This window comes from Adiantum capillus-veneris, chromosome 4 (assembly GCF_014529385.1).
Source record: "Adiantum capillus-veneris isolate H3 chromosome 4, ASM1452938v2, whole genome shotgun sequence".
Classification (NCBI taxonomy): domain Eukaryota; kingdom Viridiplantae; phylum Streptophyta; class Polypodiopsida; order Polypodiales; family Pteridaceae; genus Adiantum; species Adiantum capillus-veneris.
In genome coordinates this window covers 148,698,621-148,721,380 of record NC_140934.1, presented here as the reverse complement: position 1 = coordinate 148,721,380, position 22,760 = coordinate 148,698,621, and the positions used below count along the sequence as shown (strand labels likewise).

Sequence of the window (22,760 nt, the reverse complement as noted above, 5' to 3'; positions counted from 1 at the left end):
CGGATTTCGAACGCAAAGTCCCTAAGACGGTCTCAAATTTACGAAGGTGGCCGGTCAGGGAGGTCACCACAATGCCCAAAGGGTGCCCAAGAACCCTCAACCTACAATGTTTTAAAACACTAGGGAAAGGTGGGGAACTTGAGTCATCGGAAATTGGTGTACCAAAATGTTGTCATCAAGGGGAAGAAGGGCATCGCAGACATGGTGCATGTCGAAACGCAGGGAGCAATGGGGGGCAGAAAGTTGTTGCCTTGATGGCGTCGCCTTTGCCGTTGACAACATGCGTTTCAAAACGTAGCAGAAACGCCAAGCTAGTGGGTAATGGTGTCGTCGAAGGCACTGCAGAAGTCAACGTTTCGAAACGCTAGTGACATCACTAGCTCAATGGGCATACGAGGGGAGGTTGTGACTTTAGCAACGTCAAGATCACCTATTAAGTAGCATTTTAAAACGCGAGTTGTAGAGTGGGATTGGATGGCACCGCGAGCAAGGGGAGGGGTTGATGGTTCTTTCCACTACTTCTCAACATGCTAGTTGCTCAACCAAGGCTCTAATATCATGGCAAAGTCGACAATGCAGAAGCGCCCAGACCCGGGGGAGAGAGAGAGAGAGAGAGTTCGAAACCAACCAATCTTGGCAATGAATAATTGATAATGATACAATGGGGCCAATGGGTTGTTTATATACCCACCTCAACAAATTGCCCTACCGAGACTTTGACAAATAAGTGAAGTAAATGCCTAAAAGCCAATATAAAGATATCAACCAATTCACCCCTAGTTCCAAAAGGTTTTCACCCCAAAAGTAGTGCATGGAGAATACAAATTGATCAATCGCCGTTGTGACCTCAATCAAAACCCGACTACGATTCCTGTATGTAAATATCTTTAACTCCATGTAATCAATTATATTACCTACATTAAAATTCAAAATCCAATTTGCCTCTTTTCACACAAATCACATAATGTGGCATGACAACATAAGGCTTTAGAGACCACTCTCAGCAAGCAACCTGCTTCTAACCATGAATGATAAATATCAAAGAACAGCAAAAATTTTACATACAACCTTTGAGAGTCAACAAACTATTAAAGAATCAAAGATGAGCTATTAATAGTGTACACTTGACAAGTACGATGGTAAGCAAAAGGATGAGAACATTCTTTTTTGGCTTAGTCAATTTAGTGCTTATTTCTCTCAAAGAGTACTTTTCGAGAGTGGAGATTAAATTGCAACTAACTAATTAATTTTAAAAAACTAGAACTCTTCCTGGTGTATGCCTAGTATGATCAGTCATTGTTTTGCATGATTATGAAAATTATCATTATTTTATATACTATTTCTACTTACTGAAATAAAGTTGTGGACTTCATCTTCATACGAAGAAGTAACATAACACATAACCCAAAAAGTGCAAATAGGAGATTCATAAAGAAACACAAAATTATCTTAGTACACCTTTGCATTCCATATTTAATAGTGTATCATTGTTTCATCAATACAATCTTGCTATTGATTATCCCACATACACAATGATTGCCATCAAAAATGAGAAATTAATAACTTTCTAGCAAGGTCGTGGTATATAACAAAATCATAAAAAAGGATACCATATTTCAGTTTTTTCACAATATCAAGATTGTTTTTCCTTAAGACAACCCTCTATATCTACTTTCTTGTAGACCCAAGGACCATAAAATTGATCTTTTTCATGGTAGTCTACCTTCTCATTAAGCACTTTATATGCAAAATCCCATTTGACACAGAAACTTAGGGACAAGTAAGAGAACTACTCGACAAAGACTAGATACAACCTTCTAGTTTGACTCTTACAGCCCCTATCTCGTTAAATAATAAGGAAAAGAATTTCCAAGGTGTACAAAACTACTGTTCTTAATATATAGTAGGATTATCAAGAATGAGTATCTCATTTCTTGGTTAGACGCAATGTGTATTATAAATTGAAGGATATCATTGTTTTTCCCAAGGTTCACTCAAAATCTATTTATTATCAAATAAAAATGCATGTATCTGATATTTGCATTTTGTACTCAATGTGATTAATGTATGTCTCTAAATAAGTCTTCTATCTCACAAATTTACCTACTACTTTTAATCATATGGTGATAGAATTTTCATTAATGATTGAGATTGTTGTTTGAAATTATTCTAATTTTAAATAAATTGCATGAAAAATGTAAAAAAAATTAGCATCCAATCTTTTACCAATTACGTGAGAATCATTTGTATGAAAACCTTTCTCTTTCTTTCAAAATAAAATCAAATGCCCTAGACACATACTCTTAGTTAATAGGTACTAAATTAGTTTCTAAAAATGTTTTTACTAATAAAAATTATTCTACTCTTTGGAATGCTAGGCTGTTGTCTTGCTTTGTGACATGGCAAAAGGACCTCACACCTTGAAGACCTCGATGTTGGCCTCATGTCCATAGAACATTGCAAGCAAATTATCACATAGATTTGGTGAATGCAAACATATACTCTTATCTTAGTGCTTTATCAACAACTATTGACTTCGGTGCAAACACTACTCTAGAATAGATAAAGCTAATTTCCACAGATTAAGGCCATTGGACGAAAATGAGTTCTATTGAGTTGATGGCAATTTGCCTTCATCTATTTTAAATAGTAATTCGCCTTAATCTATGTGGTAACTAGCCTTATCTACTTCGGGGGTTGTTTGTACTTGAAGTCAATAACTCCTGATAAGACACTCAAATAAAGGTAGTTGTCTGCATTCACCAAATCTATGTGATAATTTGCATGCAATGGTCTATGAACACAAACATCGAGCTCTTCAATGCGTCAAGTCTTTCTACCATATCACAAAGCAAGAAAACAATTTAGCATTTCTCAACACAATTAGGACAAGGTAAATGTGACAATTTCTATTAGCTAATTCAGTAAGAGGCTTTTCTTTTGTGTCATTCCTCTTGTTAGTAACAAAACTTGGCACTTGCGTGCTGGTAAGTCCCTTTGCCAATATATGTTGCTCTTAAGGGAGTTTCCCATGCTTCTTTGACCGCGCGCTTAGTATGAATGAGAAAGAATACACCAAAAATCCGACACTTTCGTTAAGTCTAGAAGTGCGCTAATTTCATAATCTGTACAGAGGGGTGATGCCCAGCAATTCAAAACATTCTCGCATGATAACCGCGGCAGCTTCACACAGTAAGAGTCTACTAGTCTCCTCCGATGAACCGATGACCTGAGAAATTGAGGATGGCCATTCATTAAAATTGATGCCAAGATGATAAAAGACCATAAATCCTAAGTTCTGCAACTAAAATTCCAAGATGACAAAAGGCTGTTTACACGAATCCCCCAAAACCTCAATGTTTTTCCTTTTTCTGTTTCTGTTTCCAGTCCCGTTACCATTTCCATTTCCACTCCCCTCACTCCATATAGTTACTGGAAACTCCCCAACACTCCACTTTTTGCCGTTCCCATAACCATGTCCTAGAAAGAATTCAACTCCTGATGTCTATATTGTTTCAGGAGCCGAAGAGGGGGAGGAAAGAACAGCTGTTTATTATAATGTCCGATACCTCCGATATCCACCCAGGCCCGGCACCACGAACAAGAAAGACTCTACCAGAGAGAGGGGACAGATCTTCCAATTAAGTGTAGACCTTACACAGAATCCCGGTAGCTTAAATGAGAAAATTTCTGAAATTGGGCCGATGGGTTTATTGTTTGTAGAACTTACACTGGAAACGTTTAAAAGGACAGGATGGACATACCTTGCACGTAGAATAAAACTTTGTGAAGATCTCAGACAAGTTGTACAGATACTCGCACACTGTGTTTGGAAGAAGATCTGCTAGTGCATCCTCAATGATCTGACAATGCAAGACTCATACTAGTTAGTGATGACATCCCCTACAGTAGCCCACATTGCTGACCGATAAGCCACACCCAACAGTACCTCTGGAAACCGGATGAGGTGCAGTCCCAGAAGACGCTCATTTTCATGAGCTAATCTTAGAGATCCTATCTGTAGACCACAAACAAAAGAAAAACTTATGAACCAGCTTAAATACTAGTACTTGCTTGTCCAAAGATAGAAGCCGTACCTTCTTTAGCTCGTCAATGTCTTTCCCTGATTTCCGAATGATGGAGCAGATACGTGCGTGTGCATACAGCAAGTACACTGCAGTATTCCCCTGCAAAATTGAAATGAAAAAGATAACGAAGACGACCCAAAAGCCAGTAAATTGGCTTTCATCAAACCTGTTGTCATCCTAACCTACCCTAACATCCAGCATTTGGTCAAAATTAAAAGTATAGTTTGTAGTCCTATTGTTCTTCAGATCAGCATATCTGCAGCAGCAGCAGCACGACAACAGCTATTAATTGTAAGTTCAAGCTTCATCGGTTACTCTAACATGAAAATTGAACCAGGTAACATGAACAATTGCCTTACTTGACAGCGCCATATCCTAAAGCTTCTGCCGCTTGTTCCAGTTCATCAGCCTCCCATATATCCTCTCTGCCTGAATAATAGAGAACAAAACAGCGGGCGTATTCAAAGTTTGTTTACATATTACTTACCGTCAATTTGAACTCTTTCTTTCCTTAATTGTATATTGATTGTTTAGCCATCAGTCAGCAAAACAAACCATTCGATCATTAATCTGTAAACTTTTTATAAATCTAGATAATAAATGCAAGGGCTTTGTACCTCGATCTACAAGTCCTTGTTCACTTCGTGACTTGGCTTCATCTAGTAAATCAGCTAGTCGCACAACTTCTGTAGCCCGAGTTCTAAATCTTTTTCCATCAGGACCCAGGACCAATCCAAAACCTACATGAGTTGCCTTGGGAAGCTGTTTCACATCCGCTGCAAGCCACCCTGCCCGTCTTGCTGCCTATACAAAGACAACACAAATCAGCTCAATTGCAATCTTGTCCATGAACAAAATCAACCATCAATACTTAAATCATAGTCAAAGATCCACTAGGTGACTTCCTAAACAATTCTGATAGGCAAACAGCAAAACAACATATAACGGACTTCTATGATCTTCAAACTCCAGTTCTAACCAAATCCAGTACAACAACAGACGATTCAATCCATCAAATGTGTGTTTGGAATCAGTTTCTACCTGCTTTGCTTCAAAACAGTGAGCCTTCCAACAGAACAATGAGACACACCCCAAAAAAACATTACCACGATCCCACATGACTGTTAGTTAAGAGTACTTACATAGAAAACCATTTCGAAATGTAAGGATTGGCCCACATCAGTCACATACACAATCCAATCTGCTTTCTCTACATTCAATCGGTACCTGTAAATAAATGGCAATTATTGGGTGATTTGAAGTATGCACCTCCATGATAGACCGCCACAATATCAATTCTAACCACAACAAAGAGCATAAGCTGACTTGATACCATAGTGCAGTCAGATCAGTTGATGCATAATTGAAGCCACCATCCGTCTTCACAACAATCAAAGGGATATTTTGTCCCTCAACATGTATTACCCTTGCTCCCTCGCTTTCTGACACAAGACCTTTGCTCTCTAACTCCTTAATTACTGACGGAATATACGGATTGTAAAAGCTTTCCCCCTGCAAACATGTTTGATATTCAAACCATCCTTTGCTTAACAAGCGCTTTCTTCTTAGACACCATGTTACAAAAGAGCTAATTCATGTGCAGAAGTATTTCAACACAGCCTAAACATATAGAGAAGTCTCAGCAGCTCAGCATTCATGGCAATATGGAATACGCTGCACAGTCTGTAGCCTAGCACATGTTGCTCATACATCCAAAAAAAATGGTCTATGGCTATTTGGATAATGGCCTTGCTTAACAAAAATGGTAATTACCAATTAAATTGTGATACAATGTAAGAGCTCAAAGCCCAAGATATCAAACAAATTTGTGGTTCCCAGATGCATCCTCAGTCATTTAGATATACCTTTTCTTCAAGTACAACTCTGAGACGATTGTAAACTTGATCAAACTCGTTCCGACTGATGCTGCAAATTTGTTCCCATGCTTCTCGATACCTCTTATCGCCACCCTTCCATGAAGCAACAACAATGATACTTTGATTAGAATCATGACTCTACAGAGAGCCTGATTAATACTCGTAAGCATATAAATTTCTTTTTCATTTTTGAAATGCCACATTAAATAGAAAACAATTAGTTTTGATTGTTACACACCCACACAATGCCCCAGTCAATGAGATATATCTCACTGGCATACAAAACGTTTCACAAAATTTCCAGCAGTAGACCTGAAGGAGGACGACTGCCTGCTGTGCTTGCTTCTTGAACAATGGATCTTCATCAAACCTTTTTTTGGAACTTTTATAGAGAGCCTGCATAGCAATGACAAAATGATACAGCGACAACAAAACCATCAATTGTGCTAGTCTAGTAGGGACACATCCCGCTTCAAAATATTTGCAGACAATTCCTAGGCACAAAAAAAACAGCCTGGTGTAAACCATGCTCCAAAAACTGAGTGAGAAAGTGCCGATTTACTTTTTTTGCTAAAACATTGATGAAGTGTATACTGGAAGAAGTTTCCAGGTTATGTGTACATAGTTGCAACATGACCAGAGATTTCAGCAGACATGCAGAATCATGTAATATACCTAGATGAATCCGGGATAAGCCCAGATTCACACGTAAAGGAAAGTGCAAGGTATAGCTCATGATAGTCACCCACAAGACAAAATGACCATCAGCTCCATCATGCATAGTATTAATTAAATACCACGAGATTCCCCACTAACGTCGTCAGGGCCCAATAGTGGGCGTAGAACTAGGTACTAGCACATGCTCCCAACACCACACACAACACACGCACACATGAGCATACATCAACACAAAGTTCAGCATACTGAGTCTCTGTCATGACTCCAGCGATCAAGGACTGACTCAGCCATCATGAAGCCTAGCACTAAAAGAAGTATTAAATCCACTACAAAATAACAAGCACAACAAGTGACAAAAGATGAACAAGCACTTGGCATCGTATCACAGCACTAGATGACTTCTATGTACCCTTTCTTGTTCACTGCACCACTGCACATGCTACTTGTCAAACACTTGAGAAAATATCGGTGCCTATACTAAACTCCGGGAAATCAGCCTCACTTGCAACTCTACAAGAAATGTCTCACCTGAGAGATCCACTATCAAACAAATAACATCATGTGTGCAGATCCTGGGTAGAAAGTAATGAGAAATTATGGTGTTCTTTGCTATGAATGGCTCCTTGTTTATCCTCCCTAACCTAAGAAAAAAATCACAAAAGACCGACATGCCTCTACTAAAAATGGCAGAAAATTGAATGTTCTGAGATGTGCAACCCAATAAACCCACGTCCAATAGGGCATGGATCCAGTTGAGTGCACCCTAGCAAAGCCTATGGATTAGAACACAAATAATCTAGCAAGTTTGAGAATGATCTACACAGTGAGCACTTAACTTGGGCGCCCAGCTCTGGACATACATCCAATAGTTTAGAAAAGTGGGCAGTATTATCAATTGGTATCACGGCTATGGTTACAATACTGGGCTAAAACGATATGGGATGGACCCAAGACCAAACAGATCAGCTCACAACTCAAGGATCAATGATACGTTGTCATGATACCATACATGTGACTATTATATATGACTGAGAGATTGTGGTAAGTGGTCTAACCGACAATTGTATATGACTCTTGACAATAAACAAAAAAATACCACTAGTAGCACTCAACGTAAGAACCGGTGTCGTGCCACTTTGCAGGCACAGGGTGAAAGATGCAAATCTGCATACATGTTCGAGGTTTTGCTAAATTTATGAACAACGCTAGTAGCTGTTATGTCAGCAAGAGGACTGAAATGTATGCTAAATGTGGGTTTCGATGCCTAGAAATGAAGCTGTTGCCTGCAAACCGAGTTGTAAATGATGCTTTCAAAATGTGATTTTACAAGCCAAAATTGTAGCGCTCAACATGCTCTCCATGCATGTCTTTACAGCTCGTCGATCAGAGTCCGAACAAGAAAGATATGGGCAATATAAGATTTTCCAAGGGTCGGTTTTGCCGGTGCTTGGATCCACCTTGGGATGTGTGTTGATGAAGTAGAATTAAGTTTAACAAGGGTCGGTTGCTAGCGCTTGGCACGAACTACAACGTGTGGTTTGGTATTTAATGCTCGACTTATGGCCAAAATAGTTCTCCTTACAATTTGGGCATCTATGATCAAGGAAAGTTAGTGTGCATGCAGTTAAACTTGAGCTTGGCACTGGCATAGTCGATATACACGCAAAATATGGTGCTTTAGAATGCCTTAATTGGTATGCATAACAAACGAGGTGGTTGGCAAAGCTTTGATCGTTAATTATGTTGGTGCTCTTACGGACACACGCAAAGTTCTTGATGGGCTTTCAGTCCAAAATGTCATCTTTTGGAACATGTTGATTGCGAGATATGCCCAATCTGGCTGTGGCAACAAAGTTTTGGCTCACTTAACCAAAAGCAAGGGAAATGACTTCTCCAAATGCTATCACTTGAGCTTGTAAAATGGCTTTGCAATGGCCGCCTAATGGAGTGGCCGCCCAAATTAAATTGCTAATGCGTGTGAAAGGGGGTTCAAAAATAGGGAAGGTATGGCGTGTTGGGCAACAAAATTCACGATGGTATGTCAGTCAAGGGCTGCTGAAGATGAAGATTGTGCGACGCAATGCCTTGGTCGAAGTGCGTGCTAAATGTGGAGCTAGGCAATGCTTGGTCGATATATATATGCCCGATATGGTGTACCTCAAGGGTGGCCGCCCATTAGTGAGCAAAGAGGCCATCCAATGTAAAAGTGGTGGGGGGGCAATTATAGTGGGAAAGGGAGGGCTATGGTGCAGACAACAAAGGCAGCACTGAGGGGGGGAAGGAGCGCTCAAGGCGGGTTGTGCCGAGCTCAGACGGACACGCCCATGGAGCGGAAAACGAAGAGCAGGGCATGGCGCTCCTGTTTGGTGCTATTTGCAACTAGTTTGGCAAAGCTCGATGTTCCACCTACCACATCATCACCTCTGTTCCCCGGCCACATCCGTCATGGCACCGCGATTACTGTGGAGGGGCAAAAGGGGGGAGTGGGGGGGGATAAAAGAAAAAATTTAGGGCTGTGAAAGGGGAGGTTGTGAGAAGAGAAGGGAAGCGAAGAGGAGGAGGAAGAGAAGGTACGAGGGGAAGAGGAGAGGCAGAATCTCACGCTCTCTCAGACTCGACTTCGGCAAAGAAGGATTCTCTCTCTCTCTCTCTCTCTCTCTCTCTCTCTCTCTCTCTCTCTCTCTCTCTATTGACCTTGGAGAGAAGCACAAGCATAAGTCGGCAAATCAAGGAAGGGTGATTCTTGATCTCTCTCACGACCTTGGGAAGAGAAGACTTGGAAAATCGAAAGAGGGATTTGAGGATACAATGACTGCCCGTCTACAACCAAAAGCCCCCGGCGCTTTCCCGGTCAACCTCGGAGAACCGCACACTCCGACATCGGTACTCTCTTTGAGAAGAAGCTACACTTTTTCAGTGTCAGCTTCAGTGTTAAAGAGTTAAGTCTATTATGTTCACTTTCCGCTATTTCAAGTTGTCATTCATTTCCCATTGGCACATGGCCAATTACAGTTGTTTTTTGTTTTGTTTTCGGAGTCGGGTAGGGCACGCCTGGCCGCTCCCCTCATACACCAAAAAAGTATACAAGAAGAACAACAAGGACTATGCACCCAGAACCCGAAGGCAGACGCTTTTATTACTAGTTTCCTCTGGACTACAAGAGTTCAGAATTATCTACACTCTTAGGGCCATGACTAATCCCTTGAGAGACCCACTCGCCACTTGGATTTGGGCGTGACAGCGACCAAGTACCTCTGTTCAAAGGCCCAGGTACTGCGGGACTTGCTTCCGTCTTCCCTTTGGAGTTGCCTCCTCTAGGTAACTTATCGTTCACCTCACTGAACTGCCTTTGAAACCCAACGGTTTTCCCCTAGGAAATGCCATACCCGCTTGGTAGGGCGTCGACTCAGAGGTGGCGTCCGCTGAGGTTGGTGATGTCTCCCTTTTGCATCTCCCAACCCCTTTTAGGTGAAGTTGACCACCCCGGGGGGGAATGGCACTTGGGTGTTCTTGTAGCTCATCTAGCTTCGCTTGGGGAGAATTACGTCATTTCCGTCGGAAGGGATCAGATTCAAAATAATAGCATAGGAAGGGGAGCATTATCTCCCTATCCGCCTATGCAGAGCACCCAAATACCAATTACAGTGGTCTAACAACCCAATACTTAAGAGAAGTGGTCAATTACAAATGACTGAAGCTTATACAAATCTCACAACAATGGAGGAGAATTCGAATCACCAACATGAGGAAATTCCATTAGCAAATAATCATAACTAGATGTCAATAGAAAAAGAAGCAACATATAGGATATGAAAAAGATCCCAAGGGAATCATTCTGATTTAGCAGTTGTCATCAGCTTTTGTATATAAGTCAAAGAATTTATGAAAGATTCCATATGTTGTCTTTTTGATTGACAAATTACATAACTGGAGGTGTTTACGGAACCATGATTGATTAGACATACTTCTACTTAGCTTTGTTTGAGTATATATGTGACCTGGGGTCTCACCCATAGTTACCAGGAACGGGAACGGGAGAGTCCGGAACGGGATGGAAACGAGGAGGAGGAGGGGGGGCCGGAACGGGAACCGGGCCGGAACGGTCCACTAAAGTAAGGCTTGAATTACCTCCATTCAGCTTAGTCCCAAATAAACTCCTAAACAACCCCAAAACTGCCCCCTAACCTGCTCTCAAATTGCACCAAATATGTTCCCCAAACAGCCCCAAATCTGCCCCCAAAAGCCCACTTTTTTGCCCCCAAATGCCTACTTTTGTTCGTTCCGCCCCGTGTTCTGCCGTTCCGCCTCGTTCCCCCCATTCCGAAACACCGTTCCGGTTACACACCGTTCCAGAACGACGTTCCGTTCCCATCTCCGTTTCGGGAACGGGACTCATGCGGAACGCCGTTTCGGAACGTTTGGGCTGTGTTCCTCCCGTTCCCTGTTACACTGGTCTCACCTCCTAAGGCAAGAAGCAGAAGAACCAGCAAACCCAATACCCGCAGCACCTCGACCAGCACCTCCAACATTTTCAGCCCATTCCACCAGCGTTCTCAAACATTAGTATCAGCGTTTTCAGCAGCCTCATCATCGCCAACTTTTCTAGTACCCCAACACCCTAGCATTAGCAGATTCCAACACAGTAGATCAGCGTTTTCAGCAAGTAGAAGATTTCAGCCTTCGAACATTAGCACTTTCAGCAATCAGCCTGTAGCCTCGCAATACCAAGTATTCATAGCAAGTACCCTTCGGTATCTCCGCAGTACCAAGCATCTCTAGCAAGTACCCATCAACATCTCAACATCCCAACAACTAGGATCATTGTAACAGCATTGTGCAAGTCAATAAAGCAAGTACCTGCTCTGGCAACATGGCAAGGTGGTTGGAACCCGACAAACTGTCATCTCTCTTTTCTCTCTCTCTTTGTCCCTCTCTCGTTCAATTTGTTCAATTCAAGTTCTCTTTTCAAGTAAAGTTAAGTAACCTTGTGTTTATGCAAAGTACTAGATCCGAGCTAAATCCTTAAAACACTTCCGTTGCACCTGACACCAGGACACTTGAGACATGTAAGAGTGAGACATGTGAGGACACTTCTCAAAAATAATTTTATCTTTTTAGACAAGTGGCAAAACACTCATGTAAATGCTACCACATAACCTCCTTTTTCAGGAGGCAAGTTCATCACTAAAAGCATTGAAGGAGGTGTTACTGAAGTGATCGCATCAAGGAGAACCCGCAATAATTCCATGCTGAATTTTCAGCCTATACACTAGTAATTTTTTGGAAGAAAAAACGAATTCCTATGAAGGGGCCCTGTCACAAATGAGTGACGTGGCATGGCCCTGGACAATGTGGCATGCTTTTGGACACACCACACAGGCTACCGGCAGCATATAGGCCCGTAAAACGCGGAGACAGGTTGACGTGGCAGTTTTGGATTTTCCGCCACGTTTCACGCTAACAGTGCTGACGCGCGGATTTCTGCTTTGTACCCTGATGTACGGATTTCCCAGATTTCCGCTAGCTGTTTTTGGGGCACCTATTGGGCCAGTTGCTTTATTTTAAAAGCTTTTAAAAGTTGACAGCTTTTGGGGCTCTGCTTTTGGGCATCCCTTGTAACCAATAAATAAGTGGGCATGGTCTCACTTCTCAGAGCATCTGGACGCAGAGTCTGAGAGTGAGCACCTACCCACTGTCTTGTACTTTGAACACAAATTAATACAAAAAGAAATACCGAAAGGGGCGCCAATCTTTGGCGCCAATATCTCTAGGCATGGAACTATGTCGGGGCGTCTCGAATCAAGTGTGAATTGTGAAATGTTTTGAAGTGAATATCTGCTGTGTTGCGGCAGAATCTTGACTTGGAGTGTCTAAGTTTGTTACTGTGGTATCACAGCGCGGTCGATTTCTCTTCTACCGAAAAATCCGATCCTTTTCTCGCGACACTTATGGATTCCAACAGAGAACAATCGACTTCTTCTCCATCTAGGGATGCAGGAAGAGATCACGAAGAAGATTCGCATAAAGAGTGCGGCCCACCTCGGCCTACTCAGGCAGAGATTGAAGAGATGGAACGTCGACAATTGGTTGACGACGCAACAAAGATGATGATCAACATTGCAAGGGATTCAAAATTTGCAAAAATTTTGACTCAGACATCCTTGAAAGAAGTGCACACCCAGTGGCAGAAGGCCACAGAGCCACCCATGAAACCGGCACTCAAGAAGCCCCCGGCTCCGAGGATGTTTACAGAACAAGAATTGGAAGAGGTGGTGATCATGGATTAGTCAGCTTTTTGAGGCGAACAACAAAGCCAAAAAGCACAACAAAAAGCAAAGAAAGGAACCGGCTTCCCGGGTTATTTGGGTCGTCAATCTACTTTTGCCTCGGCAAGCAAGCAGAAGAAGCGTATACAATTTGAAGGACTACCCAGTTCTTCTTCTTCTTCTTCTTCTTCTTCTTCTCATAGTTCTTCTAGCTCTTCTGACTCCAGCGAAGAAGACAGAAAAGGGAAAAAGTGAAGCAAAAAGCAAAGCTTCGGAACGGGCAAGAAAAGGGCAAAGAAGCCTAAGTTTCGCTCAGTTTCTGACAATTCCACAGAGGACTCATCCTCAGATAGTCCGAACTCTAACGATCACAGATTTTACACAAAGAAGAAGCATTTCTATAAAGCCAACCAGTATGACTTCCTCGAGAATAAAAGCAAGAAAGTTAGAGAATTTAAAGAAAGTGGACAATCAATTAAGTTTGACACTTTTTCTGGATTCCGAGATGCTTCGAGGGCTTTGGCCTTCATACAGCAGTTTGACATAGCTTTCTCTGGAGGGCATTACTCAAAGCACTCCAAGATTCAAAGGGCTACCTCTTTCTTCAAGGGAAATGCTCAAACATGGTGGTCCACTCTTCTACTGAACAAGGAAGCTCCGGTTAAATGGTTGAAATTCAAAAGGCTTTTTATTTCTTCTTGGCTGACTCGAGAGTACGAACGAGATATACAACTGCTTGGAATCATCTTTGGATGACCAAGAGAGATCTCTGGACACGTATTGCGAGAGATTTTGGAGCTCTTTTCTACCAGCTTCTTCATTTAAGAAGATCTCATTTAAAGAACAAATTGAGCAGTTTTGCTGCCGACTTCCTACAGAGATCCGAGATCACTGCTTAGAACAAAAGTCTGATTCTATTCAAGAATTGATGGGTCATGCGAAACGGAGTTTTGCCATACATTCAAGCAATCTGACTTACCCTACAGATGAGATCTTGACTCAGAGAACCAAACAGACTTCTAATAATGAAAGTAGAAAGAAAAAAAGCCCCTAAGAAAAGAAAGATAAGGACAGGGTTTTCAGCCAGAAAATTCAGCAAGAAAGAGCATCTGCAATTAGCGTTTTCAGCCTCTGCACTTAGCGTTTTTCAGCCCCTGCATTCGCGTTTCCTGCAGCAGTATCACAGCAGCAATACAGCGTTTTAGGGCAGCAGATGCACCATAATACAGCGGTTTAGGGCAGCCTTTCAGCACCATAAAGACAGCGTTTTTCAGCAGCTAAACAGAGACAAAAAGCCAGCAGAATCAGCGTTTTCATGCAACAACCCTTAGCGTTTTTTGGATCTAGCCAATCGTCAAGAGATTCAGCCTTCAAGTCCACAGCAAAGATAGAAGTCATCATCAGCATCACAGTCTTCCAAGCATCCAGTTTCCCCCATTGCATCATTTAGCTTCAATTTACACTTGTACCAGATTTGTGCAATCAATAGCGTAGACCTCTCTCGATGGCGAGAGAGGGGCCCCCTTGGAGGAGGGTTTTACAACATTCCTGGAGATGTGGCGACGCCATTAAGCCGGCTCGCTGCTGCTCCTGCGCATTCCCCCCCCCCCCCCCCCCCCCGCCCGCCTGCTCCAGCTCCCCCGCGCCATAGCCCCTCCCCCCGCCTTCGCCCTCGCGCTGCCCCAGCTGTGCGCTGCCTGCCTGCGCGCTGTCTGCCTGCCTACCTGTGCGCTGCCTGCCTACGTGCTGCCTGCCTGCGCTGTGCCTGCCTGCCTGCCTGTGCGCTGCCTGCCTACGCGCTGCCTGCCTGCCTGCACCCAGCCTGCGCGCAGTCCAGCCAGGGCGCAGCCCCGCCCGCTGCCACCCCGCTTTTTTGCTGCCCGCTGCCCTCGTTGCTCCAGCCCCCCCCCCCCCCCCCTCCCTCCGAAGGCCTCGTTTAAATTGTTTGGCAGAGGATTTTCAATTGGTTTTCTCCTTGCCGAGCTCTCAAGCGGTAGCCTTCACGTCCGCCCTTCTCCTTCAGAGGAGCAGACACTAATGGAGGCTCATGCTCCGCCCCAGAGGGACTCCTCTGAAGTCCCCTCGCCCGACTCCGCTGAGCCCACCATTCGACTTGCTCTTTCGCTGACAGAGCAAGCGAGCCTAGCCGCAGAGGTAGAGCGTCTGCAGGCGACCTCGGTCATTTGCAAGATTCTCGGCACCCGACCCAGCAGAGGAGAGCTGCGTGACCTTCTCCAGGCCCGCCTTCTTGCAAAGGTGGGCAAGATCTTGGATGTCCAGATTCTCGGACGGGGGTACTACCAGATTGAGTTCGAGACCTCCGAGATGGCTGCCAAGGTCATAGCTATGAGTCCACTGGCCATCCGAGCATCACGCGCCCACTTTCGACAGTGGCGTCATGGTTTTGACCCGACTTCGGATGTGCTAGTAGAGGAGGCAGACATCCCCATCTCAGTCTGCTTTCCGGGTTTACAGAGGGAGTACCTACCACTTCTCTCCAGGATTGGCACCGCCATCCGGACTGCCCTGGAGACACCTCGTCCGGCAGCATCAGTAGCTGCCAAGGCGGCTGGCATCCCCTCAGTTCGAGTTTTGGTCAGAGATACCCACACGCTCCCGAAGGTCATCCTTCTGCCTTGGGTGAGTGGGGGTTGGTTTAGACAGAGTGTGGAGTACTCGGGTCTTCCGAACCAGTGCTTCATTTGCAGACAGATGGGCCACCTAGCGAAGGTTTGCCCACGGAGGAGGCCACGACCTGCACCTCAGCCTCAGCCTCAGCCTCAGCCTCAGCCTCAGCCTCAGCCTCAGCCTCAGCCTCAGCCTCAGCCTCAGCCGCAGCCTCAGCCTCAGCCTCAGCCTCAGCCGCAGCCGCAGCCGCAGCCGCAGCCAGCGGCGCAGCGCACAGATTCAGAGTCTCCCTCCGAGGAGGGAGACAGCGGAGGAGGGGTGGCAGCAGGCCCGTGGCCGTCGACGCCAATGGCCACAGCGACAGCCTGACACTCTGAGTGGCCCTCAGGTGCCCACTCAGCAGCAGTGGGTTCCCACGGGAACCGCTTTCGTCCTCTTGAGCAGGAGGAGCCTCCTGCGCCAACCTCCACCTCCACTTCACCCTCGCCAGTCGCCCCCCCTTCAGAGCTCCCCTCCTCCTCCTCATTCCCTCCCCCGCCCTCTGCTCCCGTCCACTCCCCACCTCGCCCCTCTACCTCTTTCGCCCCACCCCGCTTTCCCTCCCCCCCGCCCCCTCCAGCTCCCTCTCCCCCCCCTCCTGCTCCAGTTCCACAGTCGACTCGAGAGACTGGTCCCTCGCCGGTGGCTAGGAGATCTCTTGGCAGCGCCTTTGCCACGAGTCGCCTAGCCAGAGAGGGTCAACCCTTCTTGCAACCCCCTCTGTAGATTCAGACATCTTCTCTTGCAGCTATCCCTCGTGGTCTGACGAGCATCGACCTCCGACGTCGCTGGGATTTCTTCGACTACGGGTTCACTCGCTTTCTCGACGATTCCGCAGCAAACCACGAGGCAGCCTGCTTCAGGGTCCATGCTTTGTTCCTCGCCGCTAGGGGGACAGAGGCCTTGGACTCACCAATTGGTTTCTCCTTCCCCCTTTGTGGTAGGACCGAGACAGAGTGGTCCCTCGACTCAGTCCTGGGAGGCTCGAGTTCTCTCACCACATGGGAGAACTTGGAGTTACAGATTTACTGCAGACGTTGTGGCCATTGGAAAAGTTTGCGGTGACACCCCCAGACTCAGCAGGATGTAGGCACATTGTGGTGTACTTGTTTGCTGATACGCAGTGTTTGCCTTGCTATGTATACATTCATGAGGACTCTTGGACAGAGGAGGTTGCTCTACGCACGGCTCGCTCTGCTTGGGATTGGACTAGGCACTCACTTCAGTCTCGCCTATCTAGAGGACGCTCGGATGCGGATTACTACCCATCCAAGCCAACCTCGAAGATAGCCCGTCTTGTTGCTGCGGCAACATCTGTTCTCTCTCGCTCCCCATGAGGATCGTCTCGTGGAACGTGCAGGGACTAGATGGGCCCCAGTTTCAGCGACAGTGGGGCCGGTTGCGACAGGAGCTTCAACGTTGCCTTGTGGGAGGAGAGATTGATCTCCTTATGCTACAGGAGCACCATCTGTCTGAGAGCCGCATTCGGCGATGTGGTCAGATTTTGCGTGGACGTTATGATACCTTTTGGTCAGCTGCTTTTGGACCTGGAGGCATCCAGGGTGGGGTATGTATGACTATTGCAGACTCATTGCAGCAGGCCATTGTGGGCAAAGGGATTATTGTGCCAGGCAGGGCTCAGTGGATTACTATGCAGCTTCAGGGAGGCCTTGTGGGCTTCCTGAACATCTATGCGTCCAATGTGGCGAGTGCTCGTGCAGAGTTTTGATCACAGATTGTTAAGTCTTTGCCACAGGCTGACCATTGGTGTGTAGGGGGGGACTTCAACATGTTGGAGGACCCTTCTGACAGGATTGGAGGCGGCCATGCTACTGTGCATGGAGTCGAGTTAGCAGCTTGGGAGAGGTTGTGTATGACTTTGAGGGTCTCGGATACTTGGCAGCACTCTAGCTTCGTGAGGCCTCCAGAGAGTCTTGCCTTCTCTAGGTCGCACCGCAGAGTGGGTGGAGTGAATCTATCGCGGATAGATCGCTTCTACACTAGTGACCACTTCAGTGACTTGGGGGGATAAGTGGGCATTCTGGCAGGGACCTCCTTCTCGGATCATGCACCAGTGATCCTCACAGTGGCAGACAGGCAACGGAGTGGAAGCACGATGCTTCGCATCCCAGAACGGGTCTTGTTGGACTCAGCACTCAGAGAGAGGGTAGAGGCTCTTTGGACAGAGGGCATGGACAGCCAGGCTCTACCTGCAGACAGAGTGGCCTTAGGCCTAGCTCAGCTTAGCTACTTTTTTCTCCAGGAGTCTCTGGCTCAACGGGCCGCAGCGAGAGAGGAGGAGCAGCGTCTTAGACGAGGCATTGCTTCACTACAGAGAATGCAGGAGCAACATCCAGACAGTCCATGGTTGGCGGAGCAGTTACAGCTGGCTCGACAGGAGCTTGCTTGCACAGAGGAGAGGCGTCATGAGTTTGCCTATCACCGACAGGCATCTCAGTGGACTCAGGTGGGTGACAGAGTGACAGGTGTTTTTTTTGAGACAGTGGGACCTCGGCACTCGCATGCCAAGGTCAATCAGTTGAGGAGACCCGATGGGTCAATTGTTTGTGAGCCCGAGGATATGCGTGCAGTAGCTACAGACTTTTACCGTGAGTTACTATCGGCTAAGCCCCAGTCAGAGCGGCAAGATGCATGCAGAGAGCAGGTTTGGGCACAGATGCCTTGTCTTGTGACAAAGGAGATGCGCCACAGGCTGGAGATGCCTCTTCAGCTTGAGGAGCTACACACGGCTCTTAGGGCCCTACCTCGTGCTAGCTGTCCAGGTGAGGATGGGTTGACTCCCAGTTTCTTCTTGGAGTACTGGGACCTGCTTGGCCCAGATCTTTGTGGTGCCTTTCAATACATACTGCACACAGGAGTGATGCCGGATAGCATAAGTGAGGGCTTGATTTACCTCATTCCAAAGGAGGATGGCTCTTTGGATGAGATTCAACAGTGGCGCCCCATCACCATCCTCAACTCAGCCTACAAAATTCTTGCCAAGGCTCTGAGTTTGAGGATTCAACCACTTTTGGAGAGCCTTATACATGGGACTCAAACAGGTTTTGTGAAGGAACGCAATATCCTTGACAACATCTTCACTTTCTGGGAGGCTTCTGCCCTGGCACGGCTCCGTGGGAAGGACCTTGTGATTCTTCTTCTCGATTTTGAGAAGGCATACGACAGAGTTGACTGGGACTTTCTAGAGGGCACTCTACGCAGGATGGGCTTCTCAGATGCTTGGATCAGAGGGGTGTCAGCTTTGTACAGACAGGCTCACAGTCAGGTGCTTTTGGCAGGAGGTAGAGGGGAGCGCTTCATGCTCACACGTTCGGTCAGACAGGGTTGTCCCCGTGCCCCCTTTCTCTTTCTATTGTATGCGGAGGCGATGAGCAGATTTTTGGTGTCACAGCAGGTTGGTCTGAGGGGCCTTGCACTCCCTATACGGGGAGATAAGGTTCTAGACGCTGAGTTTGCCGACGACTCAGCCTTGTACTTAAGAGGGCCAGGAGGCCAATCTACAAAGATGTGAGCAGGCTTCGACGACCTTCTGTTGTGCATCGGGCGCACTAATCAACTGGAGAAAGACAGTGGCTTTCTCGCTTGGCAGTGCTCCTGTGCTAGATTGGATGCCAGGTGAGGGTTTCAGGTGGATTCCTCCAGGGACTGCAGTTCGGTACTTGGGTTGTCAGGTTGGTTTGGATTTGTCCCCTGAGCAGCAGATTGCTCCTCTTCTCCTGTCCATCGGGAGAAAGCTGTTACATTGGAGCTCAGCACGACTTTCGCTGGCTAGTAGAGTAGTAGTTGCCAACCAGGTGTTGTTGGCGACTATGTGGTACATCACTTCTTGCTGGATTTTCTCGAGTTCTTGTATCAGCCAGGTAGAGACGCTGATCAAGAACTACCTTTGGTCAGGTCGTGACACTCAGATTGCTCGAGCCAAGGTGGCTTGGTCGGTCATCACATTTCCTTGTTCTCAAGGAGGGCTTGGGATCATTGATCCAGCACAGCAGAGCAGAGCCCTTCTTGGGAAGTTCGTCGTCAGAGGACTTCTTCCAGGCGTGGAGCCCTGGAAGGAGTTCTTGCTGCAAAGGCTTCGTGCCAGGGTGCCTCGGTCAGGAGGCCCTTGGCAACCTTCGACCAGATGGATCTTTACAGAGTTGCGCCGAGTTGGTTTGAGCAGGAGACTGGAGGACCGATTCGCTGTGAGTCTGCTTCGATCTTGGGAGCTCCTACGGCGTGGCCTAGAGCAGAGACAGCCGACGTGCACGGAGGAGCGCCTACAGCAGCCCCTCGTCTGGAACCCCATGGTTAGCACTCAGAGAGGCCACTTGGTTGAGAGTCGGCCTCATGTTTCTCGGGGTCCCATGGCAGCAGGTCCAGCACGCTCTCTCGATGACTGGCTACAGTTCACAGGTTTGTCACAGAAGGTGCAGGGTGCCTAGCTACAGGGCATGAGAGGGGTGCAGAGCATGTATCAGGACATCTCAGAGTCAGTTCCAGTTGAGTGGCTCACGCCTCTCGAGCCAATAGCACCCCGGTGGATGGGAGCCTTCACACGACTGGAGGTTCTCATTTCAGTCAGGGCCTGCTCAGAGACTGTCCCAGCCCTGTTCTTCGAGCTTCAGGGTGGGGGACGTCTACAACGAGTTGCAGTAGAGGCCCCGCAGGTAGCAGAGTGTTGTTTCCAGAGGATCCGAGTTGTGGGCATCTGTGGGAGGACTTGCGTCATAGACCCTGACCCAGCAGCTCTTGAGACTGGACACTGGAGGCTTTGGGCTTGGGAGTGTTGTCCACTGGCATGAGTACAGTGGGATCCTGGTGAGTGGCTATGGAGGGACCCTTTCTCTTCTGCAGACCGCCCAGGAGCCCCCTTCTTTCAGTACACTGTTCGGCTTGGACGTCACATACTTGCAGCACAGAGAGAGGCCCGCCCCGCTGCAGAACGTCATTGGCAGGAGGAGGGCCTCACAATCGAGTTCTTGGCAGCTTTTTGGCAGAGGCTGTGGGACTCCAGACAACCGAGGCGCGTCACTTTGTTCCAGTGGCTGGTTGCACACAGAGCCACAGCAGTAGGGAGCTGGCTTGTGCATAGTGGTCTCTTGGCCGCATGTGCAGCCTGTGACCAGTTGGTGGAGAGTTAGCGTCACTGTCTTTGGGACTGTCCCTCGGCCCAGCAGGTGTGGCTACGAGTTCTTCGGCTAATGCCTGCCCTCTCCACGGCTCGACAGTACACTTGGGGGGCAGCGGCTCGGTCTACCCTCACGGGCCCGACACTACAGTTTGAGCTATCTTCCACCAGCCGGATGATAGTGATGCAGGAGGGGCGACCTACACTCCAACCTGCTACAGAGCTTACTCCACAAGAGTGGTGCAGTGAGAGAGAGGAGTGTTGGGAGCTCATCAATGGCCTAGCTCTCTGGTTCATCTGGCGGGCCCGCTGTTTCCGCATCTTTGAGGCTCGCCCTGTGCCACCAACAGAGACTGTTCGTGACTTTTGGCTAGAGCTGATCCATACTCTCAGAGGACAGCTTGAGGGACTACAGGGCAGCTCCGACCGCATGCGGGAGCGCCTCGAGGCTTTCCTTCGACTCTGGCGCCCTGGGCCTTTCTACACCATAGTCCAAGGGGTGCTCAGATGGCACTACTGTCCACCTGTGTGGCTCTTCCCTCCTCCCATTTCTTGATTTAGCCTCATTGTATATATGCTGTTTTTTCATTGGGAGAGTCTCCCCATCATGCTTGTTGTAGCCTTCTCTTGCAGAGGTGGATGTAGCCCTATGGGCAGTTTTCAGTAGAAGGATCTTTTTCTCGGAAAAAAAAAAAAACATTCCTGGTGTCGTATTCTCTTCTCTCTCTATCTCTCAGTCTCAGCACCTTCACGCACAGTGCCTATTCACTTTGTTTATGATCACTTGCACTGTCTCATTAAAAGCACGGAAGGCTCTCCCTTCCCTAAGAAAAAGGAACCTTGAGCACAGTTCGGAGCACTCATCTTGAGCAAGGCTCAACATCCGTTCCGCTGCACCTTACATTGGTATCAGAGCTTTGGCAGTATTCTGTATCACTCAGGAAAGAACCACAAGAACAACATAATCTTTTTTTGCTTGTTGCGGTCGCACGTAACCCAAGTCCACTTGGGCATGTCGATTCCTAATTGTGTTTTTGAAGAGTGACAGGAAACCCAAGAAAGAAGGGCTTGTCCAACCTCCCCTTGTGCCTCTTTTCACTCATTAAGAGCAGACCGTGCACTTAGCGGCTGGCCAATCGACGTGAGATGGGAAAAAGCAACCTTGGTGTGAGCGCAAGGCCGCTAAGGGATGCGCCCGCTGAAAAGAGCAGAACTCGGGTGAAGAGAAGATCCTTCTCTAACACACATTGCAAGCGAAAGAAGAACCTCAAGAACCTCAATACCCCCAAGAACCCAAGACCCACAAGAACCCAAGTTCCTCGTGAACTTAAGAACCAAAGATCACAGTGTATGGTCATCACCCGAAGAGGAATGGATACTTCGCATAGAGGTGGTGAGCATTAGAGTGGCGAAGAAGAGTTTTCCCCACCAGTAGGTTTTCACGACCCTCCCCCTTCCCTATCTACGCCACGAGTTGTACCAAATCCTACGGAGGCTTTATTCAAGACAATGCTGGACATGATCGCACAATAAGAAGCGAATCGTTTCGCAGCCGTAGAAAGACACACAGAGCGTGGACACAGAGTGAACGATGCATGCAAGAATTAGTCCGACATGTTCTCGCCTCGAAGTCCGAGCCAGTCAAAGATGTTGGTAGTTCATCAAGTGACGCAAGCCGAGATTCGGACTCCAACAAACCCAATCACAAAGAAGATCCAGTTTAGTAAGTACCATGGTAAGATTGATGTGACGGTTATTCATTCTTGGTTGCATCAATTTAATGCTTATTTTGCGACAACTAAGAAGACAGAAAATAGCAAGGTTTTGACGGCAACTATGTACCTTGCCGGTGATGCCATCAATTGGTACCACGCATGGCAAGAGGCAAAGTTAGCCGTGCACCTAGAGGAAGTGGACTAATTCACCCCCCTTTCCTTCAATTGAACCGATTTCCAAGACGAGCTCAAGGCGCGGTTTATGCCACCTCAGTAACTCGCACGATTGAAGGACGATTGGCGCGCTCTCAAGCAAAATGGAATGCCAGTTATGTCTT

The 22,760-nt window shown here is 46.9% G+C and overlaps 1 protein-coding gene across 3 annotated transcripts in view; it reads right to left on the bottom strand.

Moving 5' to 3' along the window:
* Positions 1 to 2,888: 2,888 nt before the first annotated feature.
* LOC147460140 (arginine--tRNA ligase, chloroplastic/mitochondrial-like) overlaps positions 2,889 to 22,760 on the bottom strand; it is an 83,594-nt gene continuing 63,722 nt past the window's right edge. For all 3 annotated transcript variants that reach the window (XM_086511253.1, XM_086511251.1, XM_086511252.1), the window contains 11 exons: positions 6,278 to 6,361; positions 5,954 to 6,058; positions 5,422 to 5,600; positions 5,231 to 5,315; positions 4,706 to 4,892; positions 4,448 to 4,517; positions 4,275 to 4,344; positions 4,098 to 4,187; positions 3,950 to 4,018; positions 3,765 to 3,863; positions 2,889 to 3,229 (listed from right to left, as the gene is read on the bottom strand). In XM_086511253.1, coding sequence (XP_086367379.1) covers positions 3,119 to 3,229; positions 3,765 to 3,863; positions 3,950 to 4,018; positions 4,098 to 4,187; positions 4,275 to 4,344; positions 4,448 to 4,517; positions 4,706 to 4,892; positions 5,231 to 5,315; positions 5,422 to 5,600; positions 5,954 to 6,058; positions 6,278 to 6,361 — 1,149 coding nt within the window. In that variant the 3' untranslated portion in view covers positions 2,889 to 3,118. The remainder of the gene's footprint in view (positions 3,230 to 3,764; positions 3,864 to 3,949; positions 4,019 to 4,097; positions 4,188 to 4,274; positions 4,345 to 4,447; positions 4,518 to 4,705; positions 4,893 to 5,230; positions 5,316 to 5,421; positions 5,601 to 5,953; positions 6,059 to 6,277; positions 6,362 to 22,760) is intronic.